Source organism: Eptatretus burgeri, chromosome 2 (assembly GCF_056783735.1).
Source record: "Eptatretus burgeri isolate ZD-2024b chromosome 2, Ebu_testis_v1, whole genome shotgun sequence".
Classification (NCBI taxonomy): domain Eukaryota; kingdom Metazoa; phylum Chordata; class Myxini; order Myxiniformes; family Myxinidae; genus Eptatretus; species Eptatretus burgeri.
The window spans coordinates 93,768,661-93,789,322 of NC_140962.1; the positions used below are offsets into that span (position 1 = coordinate 93,768,661).

Here is a 20,662-nt window from a genome sequence, read left to right on the forward strand (position 1 = left end):
TTTATCACTGCAGGCTCGTATTTTATCAGTGATGTGCCATGCCCCTCTGATCTCGCTCACCATTTGTCGATGGAAGGGCGATCCATCCATGACCTCTCACCCTAATGTGCTGGTGCTGTGGCCTGGTTGATATAGTGGAGGTGGCTTTTCCCACCTAAACTAACAGCTGATGTTCCTTTTAGTGTCTGGGTAAGCCATTTCAGACTGAAAACACAGGGTAGAAACATTGAATAAAGGGTCAAATGGGTTGATAAATTTACATGCACATCGTGGGTGGGTGACCGTCGATCTCTCCAAAATAACAGCACATAACTGATTACATTTAGTTGCATTGACGCTTATCCGAAACACTTGAGGAAATAACTATGCTATATTAAGCATTTATTATCCCCTAAGAACCATTTCTACAACACTATATACACACATCATTCAAAAAGATGTGCAAATGAGATACAATCATCAAAAGAAATTCAAAAGTATGGTCATGTTAATAGTCCTTCAAAGACAGCAATGCTGCTGGCAGGTAAGGCCCAACAAACTCCCTGCATCCAACAGTTTAATTTGGTGCTAATTGCCATTTTCAAAGCTCATGACTTCGGCGAATGTGTCTAATAGAAGTGGCTGAAGGAGCCATCAAGTGATTCGTCATTCACAAGAACTTTAGCACGAAACCCCAAATTACCCGTCTAAGGAGTTAATTTGCTACGTGCTGATGGAGGCGGCTGCTGATGACTATGCACAGGTTCTCATGAAGAAGGAATTTTATAACAACAAAATGTTATGGGGAAGAAAAGGAAAGAGCATGGCTGAAAGTGATAGATTTACAAATTAATTCTAAAAGAAATCCCACTGTGCCCTCAGGACCATGCCAGACATGGATAGCATACTCCTTTCATTCGGGGAATAAGGTCCAGTGGAATAAATACTTTACAAGAGACTTTTGTGACATATTACTTTCATTGCATAACAGGATGGCAAAGGGGGAGGGTGATGTGTGCCATCACTACCCATGAGAGTGAGGGGAATAAGGCATGTGTGCCATCGTTTCACAGAGGAGATTGGAGAGAACATTTCACCATCATTTTACAGTGGGGAGGTGTGATGTATCCCAGCATAGGGGATCACAAAGTGGGAGGGAAGATGTGCCCAGGGTGAGCAGGCCTGAAGAAAAAAAATATATGGCGACACTCAGGTACAGACCAAACAGGCTGCCGCAGGCACCGCTGCCCATTGTGAGGTCATAGGCCCCCATTGTGAATGTACATGTTATTGTGACGAGTGTACTTTTGTTCGTTTTACCTCGTTGATTCATATCATTACCCTCGCCAGAGCAGAGGGCATTGCATTTGGATCCGTTTGTGACTTGGCAAAATATATATATATATATATATATATATATATATATATATATATATATATATATATATATATATATATATATATATATATATATACACACACACACAAGTATGTTGATCAGTCCCGTTTGTTTGTTTGTTTGTCTGTTTGTCTGTCTGTCAGTTCACCTTTAATCGCCGACAGGTCACAATTTTAAACCAATCTTCACGATTCACGAAACTTCACCAAATAGTGGAGTTTGTGGTCTGACAGAATCCTATTTATTTTTGAGGTCAAAAGGTCTTCACAGGCCAAAGGTCAACAACTTTTTCAAATTATATGAATTTTAACTTTTTATCCGATTGACTTGAAATTTGAAGAGGATTTGCATATCAAGTCACTGAATTCAACCACCAATTATTTTTGAGGTCAAATTTGTTTTATGGATTTTGCAAGTATCGTGCTCTGCATGATGTCTTCTTCTTGTTTGTCTGTTTGTTAATTGCCGGAATCCTTTGGATTTCGGCAATTATGTTGGTCAGTTGTGTGTGTCATTCTGTGTGTCTGTTTGTCTGTTTGTTTGTTTACCCTGTAGCAGCCACACCGTTTCAGTGATCATGACCAAACTGGGTACAGATGTCGGCCATGGTCCAACTTAGACACTTGTCGTTTTTGGTGAATCTAGGTCAAAGGTCAAGGTCAAGGTCACCGAAAAACCGAAATTCTTATTTTCACAATAACATCCGCTAAAATGGTCGTATCGACTTCAAACCAAATCCAAAATGTGCATCTTCCAATACTGCATCCAACCATATGTCTCATTGGGGTGTCACACCCACACCCTTCTTAGCGGTCGGGGGTCGAATGTCGGGGGGGGGGGGTCGGGTCAAAAATTTCAAATTGCGATAAAAATGTCATTTCAAGTCCGATTGACTTCCAAGTTATGATCATGACCAAACTAAGTGATATAACTCATTAAACAGTAGCACTATAGACTTATAAGAACCAAATTGATTTCCAGGTTTTTGTTTTTTCAGAGATCATGGAGATATGACAAAGTTATTCCAACAAAGGCAGCCGTCGGAATCCTAATGAAAGCCGTAATGACGTCATCGGACTAATCACTTGGAGTGATGTAATCATTTCGAAATATATTCAATTGCTTTCATTTGCAAATGAGATTAAGTATCCATGGAGAATGCAATGATCAACAATATTAATTTTGTACTTTTGCTATTTAAATTTCATTATTATTTTATAGCATTTAATATTTTCACATATCTTGATGATATAAAAACATGTTTTAAAAAAAATTAGTATAATTTAAAGGATATGAATGTACAAAATATGACGTCATCTCAGGGAAGTGATGTCACTTTTTCTTCAGTCATCAGTTCCATGGGAAGTCGACGTTGAAACAAAGTGATTTGCTTTTATCATTAATGTATTGAACACATGTATCATTAAATGTTTGCATCTATAATGTGTCAGTGTGTGTCTCCTCCATAACTCCAAAACCATGAAATCGAGCAGCCCAAAACGTTGCAAACCAAGTGGCTTCATCACCTCAGGAAGCACTCCAGTAAAACGGTTGATAAGGAACGGCTGGCTTGGCAATGGAACACCTTGACATGGCATTTTTTTTCCAAGGGGGGAAAACGGCGAAAAAACATGGGAATTCCTCATGTTTTTTTGCAGTCGAGTCTGAAACATCAAAGGCTGAGTGCAAAAAATTTTTTAGGGGGGGCCTTATGGGTGAAAATAACACAGATCCCTCTTTTTGAGAGGGGGGCTTTATGGTTGAAAATAATACAGATTCCTCTTTTTGGGGGGGAGGGGCTTTATGGTTGAAAATAACACGGAGTCCTGATTTTTTAGGGGGGAAGCTTTATGAGTGAAAATAACACGGATTCCTCTTTTTGAGAGGGGGGGGGCTTTATGTGTGAAAATAACACGGAGTCCTCTTTTTTAGGGGGGGCTTAATGAGTGGAAATAACACGGAGTCCTCTTTTTGGGGGGCTTTATGGGTGAAAATAATACGGAGTCCTCTTTTTCGGGGGGGGGCTTTATGGGTGAAAATAACACTGATTCCTCTTTTTCGGGGGGGGGCTTTATGGGTGAAAATAACACTGATTCCTCTTTTTAGGGGGCGGCTTAATGGGTGAAAATAACATGGATTCCTCTTTCTTTGGGGGTGGGGGCTTTATGGGTGAAAATAACACGGATTCCTCTTTTTTGGGGGGGGGCTTTATGGGTGAAAATAACACTGATTCCTCTTTTTTAGGGGGTGGCTTAATGGGTGAAAATAACATGGATTCCTCTTTCTTTGGGGGTGGGGGCTTTATGGGTGAAAATAACACGGATTCCTCTCTTTCAGGGGGGGGGGGCTTTATGGGTGAAAATAACACTGATTCCTCTTTTTTAGGGGGGGTTGTATGGTTGAAAATAACACGGAATCCTCTTTTTGGGGTGAAAATAACATCAGAGCCCTCTGTTTATTTTGTCAGTCATCAGTTTTTTCCCTCTGACTCGGATTTGGGAGACAATTGCTGGAAGTTCTTGCACGGAATCCTCTTTTGGGGGGGGGGGGGGAGATAACACGGAGTCTTCTTACCTGTACCTTTTTGCTTGGAATCACGTGACACGGGTTGTGATTGTAAAGACGGTGTCATCGGAGACCCGGAATAATTCTCCACACAAACCTGGGGTCGCTCCAATTTGGTTTACCTCGTGAGGTGCTGAAGTAAATCGAGCCGAGTGAAGGCCGATTCGCATTCGTTCACCTTTTACCGAGCAGCGTGTGCTTCGTGAAGAACGTCATGTTTGCCTGCGTGTGCGTGTTGTGCCGTCGTCGCACGTCATGTTATATCTGCGAACAACACCTCCATCATGTGGAGCGGTGTCGTTGATGGAGAAACATTCGAAAGGTGGAAGTTAGATATTTATTTATTAAATCACGCATTCATTCATTCATTCATTTATTTATTTATTTATTTATTTATTTATTTATTTATTTATTTATTTATTTATTTATTTATTTATTTATTTATTTATTTAATATTTCTCCACATTTTCACAACAGTGACGTTGCAGAAGCTCAGCACTGCAACGAACCATCATTTCCTGTGACGGTGAATGAAAGCCGAAGAAGAAGAAGAAGAAGTAGATGAAGCGGAAGAAGAAGATTTACTTGCTACATCCGGTGTCATGGAGGTTGCTGGCGTTGGATATGGAATTGGGTTCGCGGCGGTTCCCGAGTCAGGGCATGGAGTTGTCCCCGGAGGTGCTGAATCTCTCGGAAAAGGCTCGTCACGTGGAGTTCCCAAACTCAGAGAAATCCTGCGCAATTCAAGGAAAGATTCGGAGGTGCGAGTCACGGAAAGAGAACGATGAGGTTTTATTGGACGCTCGACAGACGATACTCGTGCGGTTATTGCGGAAGTAATCGAGTAGCATTGTCCGTTTGAGATTGGCGTCGTTCGATTGGACAAATGGATTTTGGGCACGATGTTGGTACTCTTGGGGGTTTTGAGAGATACTTAAGGATCTGTGACGTCACAAGCTAGTCGGGTACAAGTACAAGTGCAGCACGGGTGACGGCACCTTGTTTAAGTTTAACATGGACATCTAGTATTTCATCAACCCAAAAGACCTATCCCATTGACGTCACGACATGTTTACCGCAAGGAATTCTGGGGGAAATCTGGGACTATATCCGCCATCTTGTTTCCATTTGCTGTTTGCAATTTTTTTTTTCCACCCAGAATTCCTTGCGACAAATATGTCATGACGTCAATATGTTTTGGATCTTTTCGTTGGAATATATATTTAAACTACCAAGGGAATACATATGAGTGAAGTTCTGTGATTATATTAAAAGACTCGAAAAATGTGACTGCATTCTTTTTTTTCTTTCTTTAAATAAATAAATGACACATAGTCGAGGCTCGTGGAAGGGCCTCGATTATGTGTACAAAAAAACGAGTTGTTGTTGATCATGATTAAATGTTTGTTTTGTATTTCCAACTTAACCCCCTGGCTCGTGATGCATGGAAATCCAGGTTCAGATTAGTGTGACCACTCCTCATTTTCATAAATGCCAAGGTGAGCCAATGAAAAAAGCCAAGCATTCACAAGGTTTCGAAAAGCGATGATAACAGAAAACCTATAGAAAACCAAGACTCCAAGGTGAACAACGAATAGCCAAGATCTTGTGAAAAAAAGCCAAGGAGTGGTCACACACTTCAGCTACCATGTCTGTTTATCCATTGTATTGTAAAGAACGCTGTTACGTTATTCCGACAAAGGCAGCCGTCGGAATCCTAATGAAATCCGTAATGACGTCATCGGACTAATCACTTGGAGTGATGTAATCATTTCGAAATATATTCAATTCCTTTCATTTGCAAGTGAGATTAAGTATCCATGGAGAATGCAATGATCAACAATATTAATTTTGTAATACCTCACTTTGAGAGGGGGGGGGCTTTATGGTTGAAAATAACACAGATTCCTCTTTTTGAGAGGGGGGGGGCTTTATGGTTGAAAATAGCACAGTCCTCTTTTTTTTTTAGGGGGGGGCTTAATGGGTGGAAATAACATGGAGTCCTCTTTTTGGAGGGGGGCTTTATGGGTGAAAATAACACTGAGTCCTCTTATTTAGGGGGGGCTTTATGGGGGGGCAAAACAATTAAGTCATCTCCAACGAAAACGGGCACCTGTCCATGCGCCGTGACTCGTCGATCAACCATCCTTGTCAGCCAAATGTGGTGTCCGAGGCGCAGCGGAACATGGAGAGCGAGAGCGTAGCAGTAACTCCGCTTTATTGCCCTTCCGGATGTACATCACCGCCACCCCGAGCGGCCGAGTCATGATACAGGAAAACCCAATCACGTGATACAGCACACTGTCTGCTGGTGTGTTTCTCCTGAATGTGACGTACGGGATGCACAAACTCTTCTGTAAGCCTTAATGGATCTCTGGGTCACCAGAACCATTATTCCATTCTTAAAGTCAGAAATGACATTTTAAGTGTTTAATTTGAAGGTATTTGTGGAACACCACCCCAACCCATGAGCCTTTACCCTATATAAATGCAAACGACTAAACATAACAGTAATGTCAATCGTATGTTGTTTTTGTTACAATCTACTCCATGACTATATGTATTTGTGTCGAGGAAGTAATGATCCCACAGCCTCGAATTGACCAATTACTGCTGACTTCGGAGACAAATTGTTGATGTTTTACTGTAAGCGTGGTCGAATGTTTTTTCTTCATTGGATATCAAGTTTTCGAAAATGGCAAGAAGATGGTCAAAAGCTAATTATGAATTTTTTGTGACCACCAAAGGCAGATCTGGAGGTTATATGTTCTCACCAGTGTCTTATTACTTGAGAAAATCGTAGACTTTTCAAGTATATTGGTTGGCTGCGTGCGTTATTGTGTCCATCTATCAGTTGCCTACCGATCATCATGAAACGTTACCGGGTTGTAGAGGTAGTCACAACTGAGAAGCCTATTGGTTGAGGTCAATTTTCTAAAATCGTCATTTTTGAAATCCCATTGACCTTGAGAGTTGAACAGGATTTGCATGGGGTGGGGGGGGTCAGTGAATTGGGAAACCAACTATTTTTGAGGTCAAAAGGTCAAACATCTAAAAAAAAAAATCGTCAATTTTCATCCGATTGACTTGAAATTTGAAGAGGATTCGTGGATTTGGTCATTGAATTCAACCACCATTTATTTTTATGGTTCAATTTGTTTTAGTTGATTTTGCAAGTATCATGCTCTCCACGACGTCTTTCTTGTTCTTGTTTGTCTGTGAGCAGGACATCTCGAAAGGTAATGGACTGATTCATACAAAACTTGGTGGACAGGTTGAGTGTGTGACTAGGACAAATTGATTCAATTCTGGTGAAGATCCGGATTAAAAAAAAATGATTCTTTAAGATTGAGAGATAGGGCCAAACACGATATTACGACAAAATTAGGTGGACAAGTTGGTTAGGTGACAAGAACAAGCCAATTCGATTTTGGAAGTCCGGATCCAGATCTGCCCTATCGGTGGGGTACAAAACGTAAACTGTTCTACCGAGTGCCGTTATAGTTATCCTTACTAGAGGAGGGTATTGCATTGTTTGTCTTTTGCCTGCACATAATGTGTCGGCCACAAATGCCACCGAGTGGTAGCCAGAAGTACACATCTTCTTTATTATTATTATTATTTTTTTTTTTAACCGAATCCCTCTATAAAGAATGCACGACTAGAATGTGTGTACTTCTCTAAAATGCATACAATAAAACAAGTCTGGACGAGGGTTTGAAATCTTTACTCCTCATTTCATAATGTAATTTAATTAAATATTTAGCTTCCAAAGCTGAAGCTTGATGTTAACCTCCACTCGTCTGTTCCCCTTTTAGTTGTACTTGAAATTGACTACCTTTTTCAGTCCAATCTCACACTTTTCTCCAGTGTTTTCTCATGGCACCGCATGTTATCCAAATTCTACTCATCATCTTTCTTTCTTTCTTTTTTTAAAAAAAAAATTTCTTCTCAATATCTGCTCATCCACCAAACCCTCACCCCCCTCCCCTTCTCACCTAGCTTCTATTTCTGCCTGCATGCTTCATATTTGTTATATCCGTTGAATCTTCAATGTCCACCAGTTCTCCACGGTCATCACTAATGATTCTCTGTCCTCTTTCAATCTGTCCCACCAGGATTATTTTGTATTCACATATTCAATTCATTTATTCTTTGTTGTGACTGTTGCAGACTCCAGGTGACTCCCCAGATGGGGAATTTGAATATGGCGACTCGGACTGCTATACCCAGGAGCTGTCGGGTAAATGCAAAGCTTGCTCAGAATTTAGCTTTTCAACTTGCCACAAGACAAAATGTGTTACCAGGGGTGTTTTTCCTCGTCTCGTAATGCCTTTCTCTTTGCCATCATCGGATCATATTGGCATTATGGCTGATCATTGTCACCTGGTGCTAATTTATTTGAATCATTACAAGAAAGTGGAATGCTAATTCTAATAAATGTGTGGCTTGTTTAATTGTGACATTTGTTTGAGAGTGAAGTCCTTCCAAAACGATAGCAATTTAAAAAAAAAAGAAAAGAAAAGAAATGATCTTGTATGAAGGATGCTTGACCGAAGTCATTTTTATGCTTCCATGAATATTAAATTTGTTTTATTTGTGTTTCATTAACATCCTCTTCATTGTCAGAACTTTACAGTTACACTGAAGCACCAGAATTTGCACTGAACAGGATGTGCCTGGAAGAGGAGATTAAAACCTTTGGTAAGTTTTCCCTGCCATTTGATGTAGATATTGCTGTCGATCCTGCAGATATTCTGTGACCTCATAGTGAGGCAAAATAAAGTTGAGGTAGACATCCTTTGTTGTAACAAATTAATGTTTCTTCCTTTTTATTTACAAGCAAACTCAGTAAAATCAACTGAGTGTGTCTGTCTGTGTCTGTTTTCCTTCATCGCAGCCATTGACTTATCTCACATTACAGACTTCTTGTATATCCATTTCACGATATCTGCATTTTGTTTACTACATGCAAAAACGGTGAAATTTTGCCATCTCCATATCCATCTCGTAAATTCTATAATCTATATAAATCTTTCTTCCCTTTACCCCCAACCTCTCCTTTTTTTGTTTTTGGTTTGCATGATCGAGGCTTGTAAGGATGTAAGGAAACAGGATGTAAGGATGTAAGAGCAGGATGTAAGGAAACAAAATGGAAAGGTGGAAGCACCAACAGCAATGTAGGAGAGTGAGATCAAGGGGATTGAGCGGAGAAGGACACATGCGGGTGAACAGGCTACTCACAAGCTGAATGGAACACAGTAAGAAGAGGAAGAGGAAGGGGGAGGTGAGGATAAAATGGAAAAGGAATAAATTAAACCACCGACAACTAATAAACAAAAACAGGTGATTGAGGGGGAAAAAATCACAATAACCTGGAAAAAGGGAGTGCTAGGGAATGGGGTCATTTGGGGTAGAAGATATCATGGGTGTGGTTTGGGGATGACCTGAGGTCGTGGTGAACAGCTGTCTTGAAGCCCTGGAGGGAAGAATGGGACTGAACATGCTGAGGAAGTTTGTTCCACTTGGAGAGAAAAGAACAAATTCTTACAAACTGTGTATCGGTTGAGTGTTCTTGGGCAGGCTGTAAATGTCGTTCTGGACTCGACAAAGCTCTTTCTCCACTGTCCATCCTCCTTCCTTTTCTTATCTCGATTTTATTTTTCTCAACTCTCCCCAAACAACGGATTTCGGTTTTTGTACCTAACATATATATATATGATACAGCAATGGAAAAAATTAAGAGACCACTGCAAAATTATCAGTTTATGTGTTTGAGTAAAATGAACATTTTTGTTTTATTCTATAAACTACTGACAACATTTTTCCCAAATTCCAAATAAAAATATTGTCATTTAGAGCATTTATTTGCAGAAAATGACAACTGGTCAAAATAGCAATAAAGATTCAGTGTTTTCAGACCTCAAATAATACAAATAAAACAAGTTCATATTCATTTTTATACAACACAATACTAATGTTTTAACTTAGGAAGAGTTCAGAAATCAATATTTTGTGGAATAACCCTGATTTTCAATCGCAGCTTTCATGCGTCTTGGCATGCTCTCCACCAGTCTTTCACATTGCTGTTGGGTGACTTTAGGCTACTCCTGGCGCAGAAATTCAAGCAGCTCGGCTTTGTTTGATGGCTTGTGACCATCCATCTTCCTCTTGATCACATTTCAGAGGTTTTCAATGGGGTTCAGGTCTGGAGATTGGGCTGGCCATGACAGGGTCTTGATCTGATGGTCCTCCATCCACACCTTGATTGACCTGGCTGTGTGGCATGGAGCATTGTCCTGCTGGAAAAACCAATCCTCAGAGTTGGGGAACATTGTCAGAGCAGAAGGAAGCAAGTGTTCTTCCAGGACAACCTTGTATGTGGATTGATTCATGAGTCCTTCACAAAGACAAATGTGCCCGATTCCAGCCTTGCTGAAGCACCCCCAGATCATCACCGATCCTCCACCAAATTTCACAGTGGGTGCGAGACACTGTGGCTTGTAGGCCTCTCCAGGTCTCCGTCTAACCATTAGACGACCAGGTGTTGGGCAAAGCTGAAAATTGGACTCATCAGAGAAGATAACCTTACTCCAGTCCTCTGCGGTCCAATCCTTATGGTCTTTTGCAAACCTCAGCCTGGCTCTTCTTGGTTCTCATTGATGGGCTTTTTTCTGGCTTTGCACGACTTCAGCCCTGCCCCTAGGAGCCTGTTTCGAACCGTCCTTGCCGTGCACTTCACCCCAGCTGCCATTTGCCAATATTTTTGTCGGTCACTTGATGTCATCCTACGGTTGTTGAGTGACATTCGAATGAATTGGCAGTCATCCCGGTCAGTGGAAAGTCGTTTTCGCCCTCTGCCAGTCTGTAGCTTTGTTGTCCCCAATGTCTGCTGCTTGACCTTGTTCTTATTTACCGCCGTCTTTGAAATTTTAAGGATGGAAGCAACGTGATGCTCACTGTATCCCTCTGCCAGTAAAGCCAGAATGGAACCCTTCTTTTCCTCACTCAAAACTTTTCATTTTAACTCTTTTGGCATGGTCAATAGATATTTTTTTGATTCCAATTACTTTTGAGGTACAACTAGCACTGCTTTTGCCATCCAGCTGGTCCTATTGCAAGAGGATAGTGATGAACACAGCAGTTTTTATACTTTTCCTTGTTAAATAAGATTCGGTTCAGGTGATCACCTAATCAGTACCTCACTCAGTAGAATGAGGTGTGCCTGTGTTGGAATTCAATAGACACTGGAATGGAATGGCTGCCATACATGTAGAGATGCTGATTTAAAAAAAAATTTTGAGTGGTCTCATTTTTTTTCCATAGCTGTATATGTATGTGTATATATATATATATATATATATATATATATATATATATATATATATATATATATATATATATATATATATATTGTTACGGATATAGAAACCATTTGCATTCAACATACAGATGTCCCAAAAGTCAGTTATGTCGTTAAGTATGTGTGCAGTCAAATCCCTTTCCTTTTGTCTAGTGGGAGAATCAAAGGTGTGCGTTGCAATTTCTTTTTAGTTCGGTTATTAAATCTTTACATCCAACGAACCCTCCAACGAACAACCAACAACCATTCCATTCCCCATCACGATCCACTACCCACCTGCTGTCTACAAGCACTCTGACTTGCTAAGGCAGGGTCTTGCAGCGTTCCTTGCCGCTTCCACCAACGTTCCTTCCACAAACGTTGTAACTCTTGCACGTTCACCAAGGCCCCTCCCCGCTGAGGGAGGTCCATAAATTCCCGAGCATTCTCTGAGGCAGGTGGTCTTTTTGAGGTATTAGAGAGTCTTTTTTGGGGTCTTCGAGAGTCTTTTAAAAGTTCTTTTGAAGAGTTTTTGGTGGGCGTCGAGGCGGTGAACGTGTCTCTGCTGGCCCTCTACGAGGAAGGGAAGAGCGACCCCGACCTCCCTCTGTGGACCCCGGCTATTCACCACCCGAACTCCACTACGAAACTCGAGTCCCACATGTGCGACTGGGGACCAAACCAGCGGCCATTGTCAGGTGCCGCATCACGGAGCATGCCATTCCTCCGACAGTCAGGTACACCACCGAACTCTGGCCCCCAGCTTGTCTCTCTCCACGACTGCGAGGGTGCAATAAAGACTCTGGGTTTCTTTTCATTTGTGTGTGTGTGTGTCTGCGTGTGGGCCCGTCTTGAAGTAGAACTGAATAAGTGTTTTTGGATCATTGTAAATACTTCTTGCATATTCGAGTTAAGTCTTGCTTTGTGTTTTCATTTACTGTAAATAAAACTTGTTAGAAATGTTCCCAGTTCGTTTCTGTCCTTTCTTGAATTGGTCCAGCATGGTTCGGATCTGAGTTTAGGCGGGGTTTTATCCCCGATAATCCGTTCATTCCAGCCGGCATGGCTTTGGCAGTTTCCGCTCGGCTGCACCCGAACCGGAGTTGGTAGTCAGAAGTTGGAACTCTACCGCAGTCAGTAGAGTGACCCGGTTCGAGCAAGGCGTGCCGAGGGCGTGGTTTCCCCGGTCGAAATCGCGTCGTTAATTAGGTAAATTGGTTATAGACAAATAGACTCTATGCTACGTGGTTGAAATATTGGCGGCCACGGTCGGGTAAGCGACCCGCCGGCTCACGGAGTTATCCGAGCGACGGCCTACAATTCCGGGGAGTTTGGTGGGAGACAACGTAAACCTCCCCCACCTCGTGATCGTTCTCGCCACCGGCCCACAACAATATATATATATATATATATATATATATATATATATATATATATATATATATATATATATATATATATATATATATATATATTGGCCATAATTTCATTACAATTGCCTATACATCGTGTTTGTTTCTCTGTTTTTAGCTCACCTGGAACGTAGTTCCAGTGAGCTTATGTGATGGCGTGTCATCCGTCCGTCCACAAATACTCGCAACTTCTTCTCTGAAACTACATGTGTGATTTTATAAAACTTTACCACAACGTTCACCATCGTGTATGTAGCAAAGTTTGTTCATGACATTAGAAAAATCGAGCTCTAAGGGGGGGGGGGGTTGCCCCCCCCAAATATGTATTTGCTTTCTTCTCCGAAACCACACACAGAATTCCAAACAATTCCAATGAAACTTGACTACAACCTTTGTGCTGTATCACGTGATTGGGTTTTCATATATCATGACTTGCCTGCTAGGGGTGGCAGGAATGTACATACGGACGCGCAATAAAGCGGAGTTGATGCTAACACTTTTGCTTCTCGTGTTCCACGGCACCTCGTACACCATAGTTGACTGACGAGGATGGTCGAAGATGGACATGTGCCCGTTTTCGTCGGAGACGACTTCGAATTGTTTTCGGAGCAATTGGGATGCTATTTCCACGTGAATGATGTGGTCGACGAGAGCAAACAGAAGTCGATCTTGCTCGCTTCGCTTTCGGCGGAGCATTATCGGCTACTGAGTGATTTGGTGGCGCCGGACAAGCCCCGTGATGACGCGCTGTCGTTTCGGGACGTTGTGGAGAAGATGAAAGCACACATGGCGCCGGAGAAGTCATTACAGCTCGCTCGATACCAGTTCGATCGCCTCTCGAAAGGTGCGGAGGAGCGCGTCACTGATTTCGTGGCGTGGATTAAGCATTCTTCCGTGGCCTGCAAGTTCACGGCGGGGGAGCGTCCAGCTCGGCTCAGAGATCGTTTTATTGCTGGTTTACAAGATGCGAAGATGGTTTCGGCGGTTCTACGGCTGAAAGGTGAAGCCATTACATTCGACTCGGCGGTCAGCACGGTCACAGCGGTCGAGCAGACTCGCGGAGATGTTCGGGCCATCACCGGCCACGCGGGGTCACGAGCACCCCGGGACGCGCGCACGACCTCCGGTGCGGGTTTGACGTCGCCGAGCGACGAGGTGACCCCGCGGACATGTTTGGGATGCGGAGGTCGACACCTGCGCCGTGCTTGCCCGTATAAAGGCACAGTGTGTTTAAATTGTCACAAGGTGGGTCATCTAAAGCGTGTGTGCCGTGAGGCGCCGGCCACCGTTAAGGTCATGGACGGCGATTTGCGAGGCGACCCGGGGCGGAACCGGCGGCCGTTGTTGAGCTTGTTTTCAATTGGCCCAGCGGCAGCACGCCCGATGACGGTGGAAATCGAAGTGAACAAAACGCCGATCACGCTTCAGGTTGATAGGGGAGCGGCTGTGTCGATCATCGGCGAACAGACCACGCGTAGACTCAACGGCCTGAAGCATATCAGGTCAAACCTCACGCTGTTCACGTACACCCGCGAGAAGATAACGCCAGTCGGGATGGCAGACGTGTCTGTGCAGTACCAAGGCCAGATCGCCACGCTTCCGTTGTACGTCGTGCGGGGGAGGGCTAGACTGGGCTGCAGTTCAGGCTAGACTGGGCTGCGGTTCACCTTGTGCAACCCATGCCGAGCCGGTGGGAGGATCAGTTGGAGAAGATTCTTCAAAGACATCAAGGTTTGTTTTGCGACGACCTTGGGAAACTCAAGGGCGTGGAGGCAAAGCTCTTCCTGAAGGAGGGGGTGGTTCCTCGTTTTTGTAAACCACGACCGGTGCCGTATGCCCTGCGGGACAAGGTCAAGGGTGAACTGGATAGGCTGGAGGCCTGTGGAGTGATCGAGCGGGTGTCGTACTCAGATTGGGCCACCCCGGTTGTCACGGTGCTGAAACAGAATGGAGACGTCCGATTGTGAGGGGACTTCAAATGCACGATTAACCCGGGGCTCAGCGTGGAGCAATATCCACTGCCGTCAATCGATGAAATATATGCACGATTGGCAGGGAGTCAATACTTCACGAAGCTAGACCTGCGTGATGCATATTTTCACCTGGCGATGGATCCCGGGAGTAGCGAGCTTTTGACAATCAACACGTGTCAAGGGCTCTATCGATATACCCGACTCTGTTTTGGGATTGCTTCGGCCCCAACCTTGTGGCAGAAAGCCATGGATCAGGTTTGCATTGGCCTGCCCGCTCAGACCTACCTGGACGATGTGCTCATTGTGGGGAAAACGGCGGACGAGCACCTTGCGAACATTGCCCAAGTGCTGACAAAGCTAGAAGCGTGCGGCCTGCGCTTGAACAGGGACAAGTGCGCGTTCTTCAAGCAGCGATTGGAATACCTCGGGCACATCATTACGCCGGAGGGGCTGTTGAAAGGTCCTCGGAAGGTGGAGGCGATTCAACACATGCCACCGCCTCGCGACAAGACGCAGCTGCTCTCGTTCATTGGTATGGCCCAGTATTACCAAAGGTTCGTGCGCGGGCTCAGCTCACAACTTGCGCTGTTAACACGGTTGCTCAGGAAGGACGAGCGCTGGGCTTGGGGGCCTGCACACCAGGCGTCGTTCGACCGCGTCAAGCGGCTGCTCACAGAGGATACAGTCCTCGTGCACTATGAGCCTGCGCGTCCACTCTTATTGGCATGCGACAGCTCTGCATATGGCATGGGAGCAGTGCTCTCCCACAGGATGGACGATGGTTCCGAGTGGCCTGTTTGTTTTGCATCCCGGACCTTGTCCGCAGCAGAGCGGGAATATGCCCAGATCGAGCGCGAGGCTCTCAGCCTCGTCTGGGGTGTGCGGAGGTTTCATCAATACCTGCTGGGGCAGCATTTCACTTTGCAGACGGATCACAAACTGCTTCAATTCACCCTGAGACCCAAACACGGGGTACCGGTGGCAGCGGCCGCGCAAATACAGCGGTGGTGTCTGTTTCTTGCTGCTTACGATTATGATATTCAGTTCCGAACCACCGAGAAGCATGCTAACTGCGACGGGCTCTCACGCTTGCCGTGTGCGGAGGGTCCAGCTGCATCTGAGTCAGCCGACCGGGTTGATGTGTTCGCGCTGGGCCAGGTCCAAAGCGGGCCGATCACGGCCAGACAGGTCGCGGTGGAATCGGCTCGTGATCCGGTGCTCGCCCGTGTCGTCCAGGCGATTTCTACGGGGAATTGGAGTGATCTACCTTCGACACCGGCATTTCAACCTTTCACGTCGCGCGCATCGGAGCTGTCATTGGTCCAACGGTGCGTTATGTGGGGAATGAGGACGGTGATTCCGCCGAAGTTCAGGCAGCGGTGTTTGGAAGTACTGCATGCCAGTCACCTTAGCGTCGTGAAGACCAAGAGTCTTGCTCGTAGCCTGTTGTGGTGGCCGGGGTTGGACAAAGGCATTGAGCAGTTGGTTAAGCGTTGCACCACGTGTCAAACAGATGCTGATAACCCGCGTCGAGCCTCGGGGCTATGGCCGACCCCAGACAGAGCCTGGCAGAGGGTCCATGTAGATTTTGCGGGGCCGGTTAATGGCAAAATGTTTTTGATTGTGATCGATGCATTCTCTAAATGGCCGGAGGTTGTTGTAATCCAGCATACATCAGCAAACATTATAGTCGAGAAACTGCGGACGATCTTTGCTAATAAAGGATTACCGGAGATCCTGGTCTCTGATAACGGTCCGCAGTTCATCGCAGGTGTGTTTGATGAGTTTATGCGTCAAAATGGTATTCGACATCTGAGGTCCGCACCGTATCATCCTGAGACGAATGGGCAGGCTGAGTCGTTTGTTAAGATGTTGAAACGGGCTTTGCGCAGGGGGGGTGTTGCACCTGTGCAGACAGTGGTCGATGTCTTTTTCCTCCATTACAGGAACGCGATTCATCCTGTCACGGGTGATTCGCCTGCCATTCGTCTCTATGGATGGGCATTGCGGTCCAGACTGGATTTGCTGCGACCTGGAGGGTCGGGGAGTGGGACGGTGTCGCGTCCGACGCTGCTGCGCGGTTTCGATGTGGGACAGCGGGTAATGGTGCGCGATTATTTCCACGGTTCCAAATGGGTGCCGGCTGTGGTCTCTGTGGTACTGGGCCCGGCGAATTGCATGGTGCGGACTGATGGTGGGGAGGTGTGGAAGCGGCACGTGGACCAAATGCATGATAGCTGTTCAGCGTCACCCCCCCCCCCCCCTGGGCCGAACGATGTGGGACTCCCACCTGTAATGTCGTCGTGGCCAGACGTTGTATCGCCAGGCCCGGATTTGCCGACGCCCAGGGGGTCTTCGCCTGATTCAGTCCTGCCCAGGGACGTCGGGCAGGCTGGTCGGCCGGGGGCGGTTGTTATTGCGGATGGCGCGAGTCCGGCGAGGGTGTCACCTCGACCGAGCCGGGAGGCGTCTGAGCCTTGGCTGTCTGGCGGCGCTGCCCGTCCGAGGCGGGTCAGGGTGCGGCCGCGGTACTTGGAGGATTATGATGTTGATTGGTTTCGGTTGGTCATGTTATGATTGTCCTTTCATCATGTGACTTGTCATTTTACGAGGGGAGGAGTGTGCTGTATCACGTGATTGGGTTTTCGTATATCATGACTCGCCCGCTATGGGTGGCAGGAATGTACATCCGGACGCGCAATAAAGCGGAGTTGATGCTAACACTCTTGCTTCTCGTGTTCCACGGCACCTCGTACACCATAACCTTCATCACCCATGATGTACCAAAGATTGTTCATGGTATTTAAAATATCAGGGTCTAAAGTGGTCTTCAGGAGGGGTTCCTTCAAAAAGAGTTATTTCCTTTCTTCTCAAAAACTACACACAATTTTGATCAAACTTGACCACAACCTTCACCACCTGTGTTGTACCAAGGTTTGTTCATGACATGAGCAAAATCTGAGTATAAGGTGGGGTTGTCCCCACCCCTCCCCCCCCAAAAAAGTATTTGCTTTCTTCTCCGAAATTACACACACAAATTTTGATCAAACGACCACAACCCTCACCACCTGTGATGTACTAAAGATTGTTCACACCATTAAAAAACATTGGGGTCTAAGGGGTTCCACAGGGGGGAGTGGGGGTTGCCCCCCAAAATATGTATTTGCTTTCTCCTCTGAGACCACATGCATAATTTCCATGAAACATGAACACAACCTTTATCACCCGTGATGTACCAAAGCTTGTTCATGGCATTAAAAAACAATCCATAGGTATTTACTTTCTTCTCCATTACATGTTGTGTGGGTCATCCATGTCTGCCAGTTGTTCCCTGGTTATGTTATCCAGCCGCTACCAGGTGAGCGCCCAGGGGTATTTCCCCTATGATTCCTGTAATACTTGAGCGTTTCTTCGTTGACACTCGATATTACAGTATTTTCTATGAATACGAAAAGATTTGTATAAAGGTGTTTTTCTCCTCATTTGAATCTGTCAATAAGCATCCATGTTTGTTTTGAAACTGTTCTGTGATTTATGAGAATGTGCTAAAATAAAACTGGCCATTAACCCAATGATAGCACAAGACTACAAGGTTTTTTTTTTAATCATAATAACTCAAGTTGAATTCCGTTTTCATTCCAACTTATAACCAACATTACAGGAAAAGAGACGAGGTGGATGCAGCTTGATCAAGACTCCCAAAAGCTGTGCATCCTAAAACTTCTCAATGGATTGGAAGTCACCAATCGTGATTGTCGACTCAGGGTCACCCGAGCTATACTCTATTTATCGCAGGGTATGTCCTCGTGAGTAGCGTCATTGTACTTGACTCATCCAACCGGTTGATCCTTTTATTCCAGTTTCTTTTTCTTTATCCCCCGCCAACCAACGAAGTTGGCGGGGATATAGAAATGGGTTCCGTCCGTCCATCTGTCCGTCACATTTCGTTTCCGGAGCTTAACTACAAATCCCCTCAAGATATATTTACGAAATTTGGTACACATATCAAGCAAGTGGTGAGCTGGTACCTTTTGATATTTTCTAATTGATAGGTCACATGGTTTGGCAGCCATGTTTGATTCAAGAAAAATATTAAATAATGTTTTCTCTGGAATCACATAACCTAACGAAGCGAAAATTTGCAACTTCTCATCTTCCATCATGTCTGCATACATAGTAAAAATTACGACGTCACAAGTCACATGATTTGGCGGCCATCTTGGATATAAAAACACTTCATCTGATTAACACGAAACTTCACACACGTATTCCACTGGAGGCAGAATATAAGTTTATGATGTCATAGGTCACATGGTTCATCAACCATCTTGGATTGAAAATTAATAAATTTTAATAATCTTCTTCTCCAGAACGGCTGGACAGATTGAGGCAAAATTTCACATACACTTTCCCCAAGACATCCTTTCAGAAGTTTGTTAATTTCTAATTGATAGGTCACATGGTTTGGCGGCCATATTGAGTTTACCCTGAAACCTTCAAACATCTTCTCCAGAACGGCTGGTCAGATCAAAGGGAAACTTCACATACATATTGCACACGCTTACGGAATACAAGTTTGTTAATCCTCATTTACTATGGCGGGGGATATCGAAGACTTTGTCTTCAACGGATGCTAGTTGTATTTATTTTGCAGTGCATTTGTAACTTACAGATTCCAAAGAGATGTTAAGTTTATCTTGTTTTGGTTTGATACCAATTGCTGCAACATCAGTGGCTCAACACTACACTGTGCAATGTTTGGGTGACGTGGCTGTGATTGTTTTCTTTCGCAGGAGTTTTTGGAGAATGTGACACCGAATCTGATGTTCTGAAGTCAGTCCGGCAAAACATTTTCATGCTTCACAAAGCCGGAACCTTCAGTGCGCTCGTGGACCTGCTCAGCATGGAGATTGAGTGGGTGTGCTCGAACTTTACATATGTGCAAATGCAGAAATTCTGGCTTTGAATTATGTTGTTGTCCCCGATGTTGTTGTTTTTGTTGTTGTTGTTGAACAAAAGACCCGATGTTGAACATGCCCTCAACCATTTCTCGGATAAGCATTAACTGATGTTCAAACTTGGCACAAGCACAGTACATGATGGCATACATGTACCCCTCATTTTATTTTGCGATCTGATCAAAGATGGCCAACTGGTAGACTGGCAGCCATTTTAGTTGTACACACCTATGGGCTAGTCCTTCATACAGCAAAATCACGAAAATAACAGGGGCTATGACATTTTATATCTTTTTTTTTCACTTGTTGATTTGAAATTTGAAAGGGTTTTTTTTTGTTTGTTTTGTGTACATTGTCGAAGCTCGTATAACACACAGAACACATAACAAAGGGATCGGGAGAGGGAAGCACAAAACAATGGGGAACGGACATAAAGGAGATCTGTGGAAGGGAGCGAGATGGGGTGGGGTACGTGGGGTAACAAGATGAACACTGCAGGGATTTTCAAGAAGGAAAGCAGGAAATCTGAAGGATATCGGTTTTGGGTGGATTAGTGGGGTAGAAAATGGTTATGGATGGGTGAAGATATGGCATGGTGGTGAACAGCTGTTTTGAAGACCTGGAGGAGTGAAGGTGAGCAGTGATTCTTGATTTTGGCAGTTTCACCAGAAGGGGATTGCTGGCGTAAATACGGGGGGGACAGAGCACAGACAGCAAAGGGGTGGGGGGAGGGGTGAGGCCAGAGAGGAGACTGTAGAAGACAGAAAGACCACCGACCTCTCTACAGTGAGAAAGTGAAAGACCCAAAGTCTCAGCTTCGTCACGAGAGATACCAATGATCCTAAAAACCTTGGTTTCCACAGCATGAAGCCGAGTAAGGTGTGAGGCAGGAGCATCAGCCCAGAGGTGAAAGCAGTACTCAATCAGGCTGCAGATGAAAGCTTTGTGTGAGGTTAGGAGCTCAGGTGTGCCAAGGAAGGACATTGCATGACAGAGGATGCCCAGTTGGTGAGTGGCTTTGGAGGCCAGCTTTG

At 44.6% G+C, this 20,662-nt stretch overlaps 1 protein-coding gene across 3 annotated transcripts in view; it reads left to right on the top strand.

The window, feature by feature from the left end:
* Window positions 1-4,109: 4,109 nt before the first annotated feature.
* The window catches only part of STRIP1 (striatin interacting protein 1), a 57,795-nt gene continuing 41,242 nt past the window's right edge, over window positions 4,110-20,662 (top strand). For 2 of the 3 annotated variants that reach the window (XM_085870319.1, XM_085870320.1), the window contains exons 1-6: window positions 4,110-4,265; window positions 4,421-4,704; window positions 8,117-8,186; window positions 8,573-8,647; window positions 18,332-18,466; window positions 19,464-19,584. In XM_085870319.1, the coding sequence (XP_085726445.1) occupies window positions 4,474-4,704; window positions 8,117-8,186; window positions 8,573-8,647; window positions 18,332-18,466; window positions 19,464-19,584 (632 nt within the window). In that variant the 5' untranslated portion in view covers window positions 4,110-4,265; window positions 4,421-4,473. The remainder of the gene's footprint in view (window positions 4,266-4,420; window positions 4,705-8,116; window positions 8,187-8,572; window positions 8,648-18,331; window positions 18,467-19,463; window positions 19,585-20,662) is intronic. The other variant, XM_085870318.1, reaches the window with a different exon arrangement.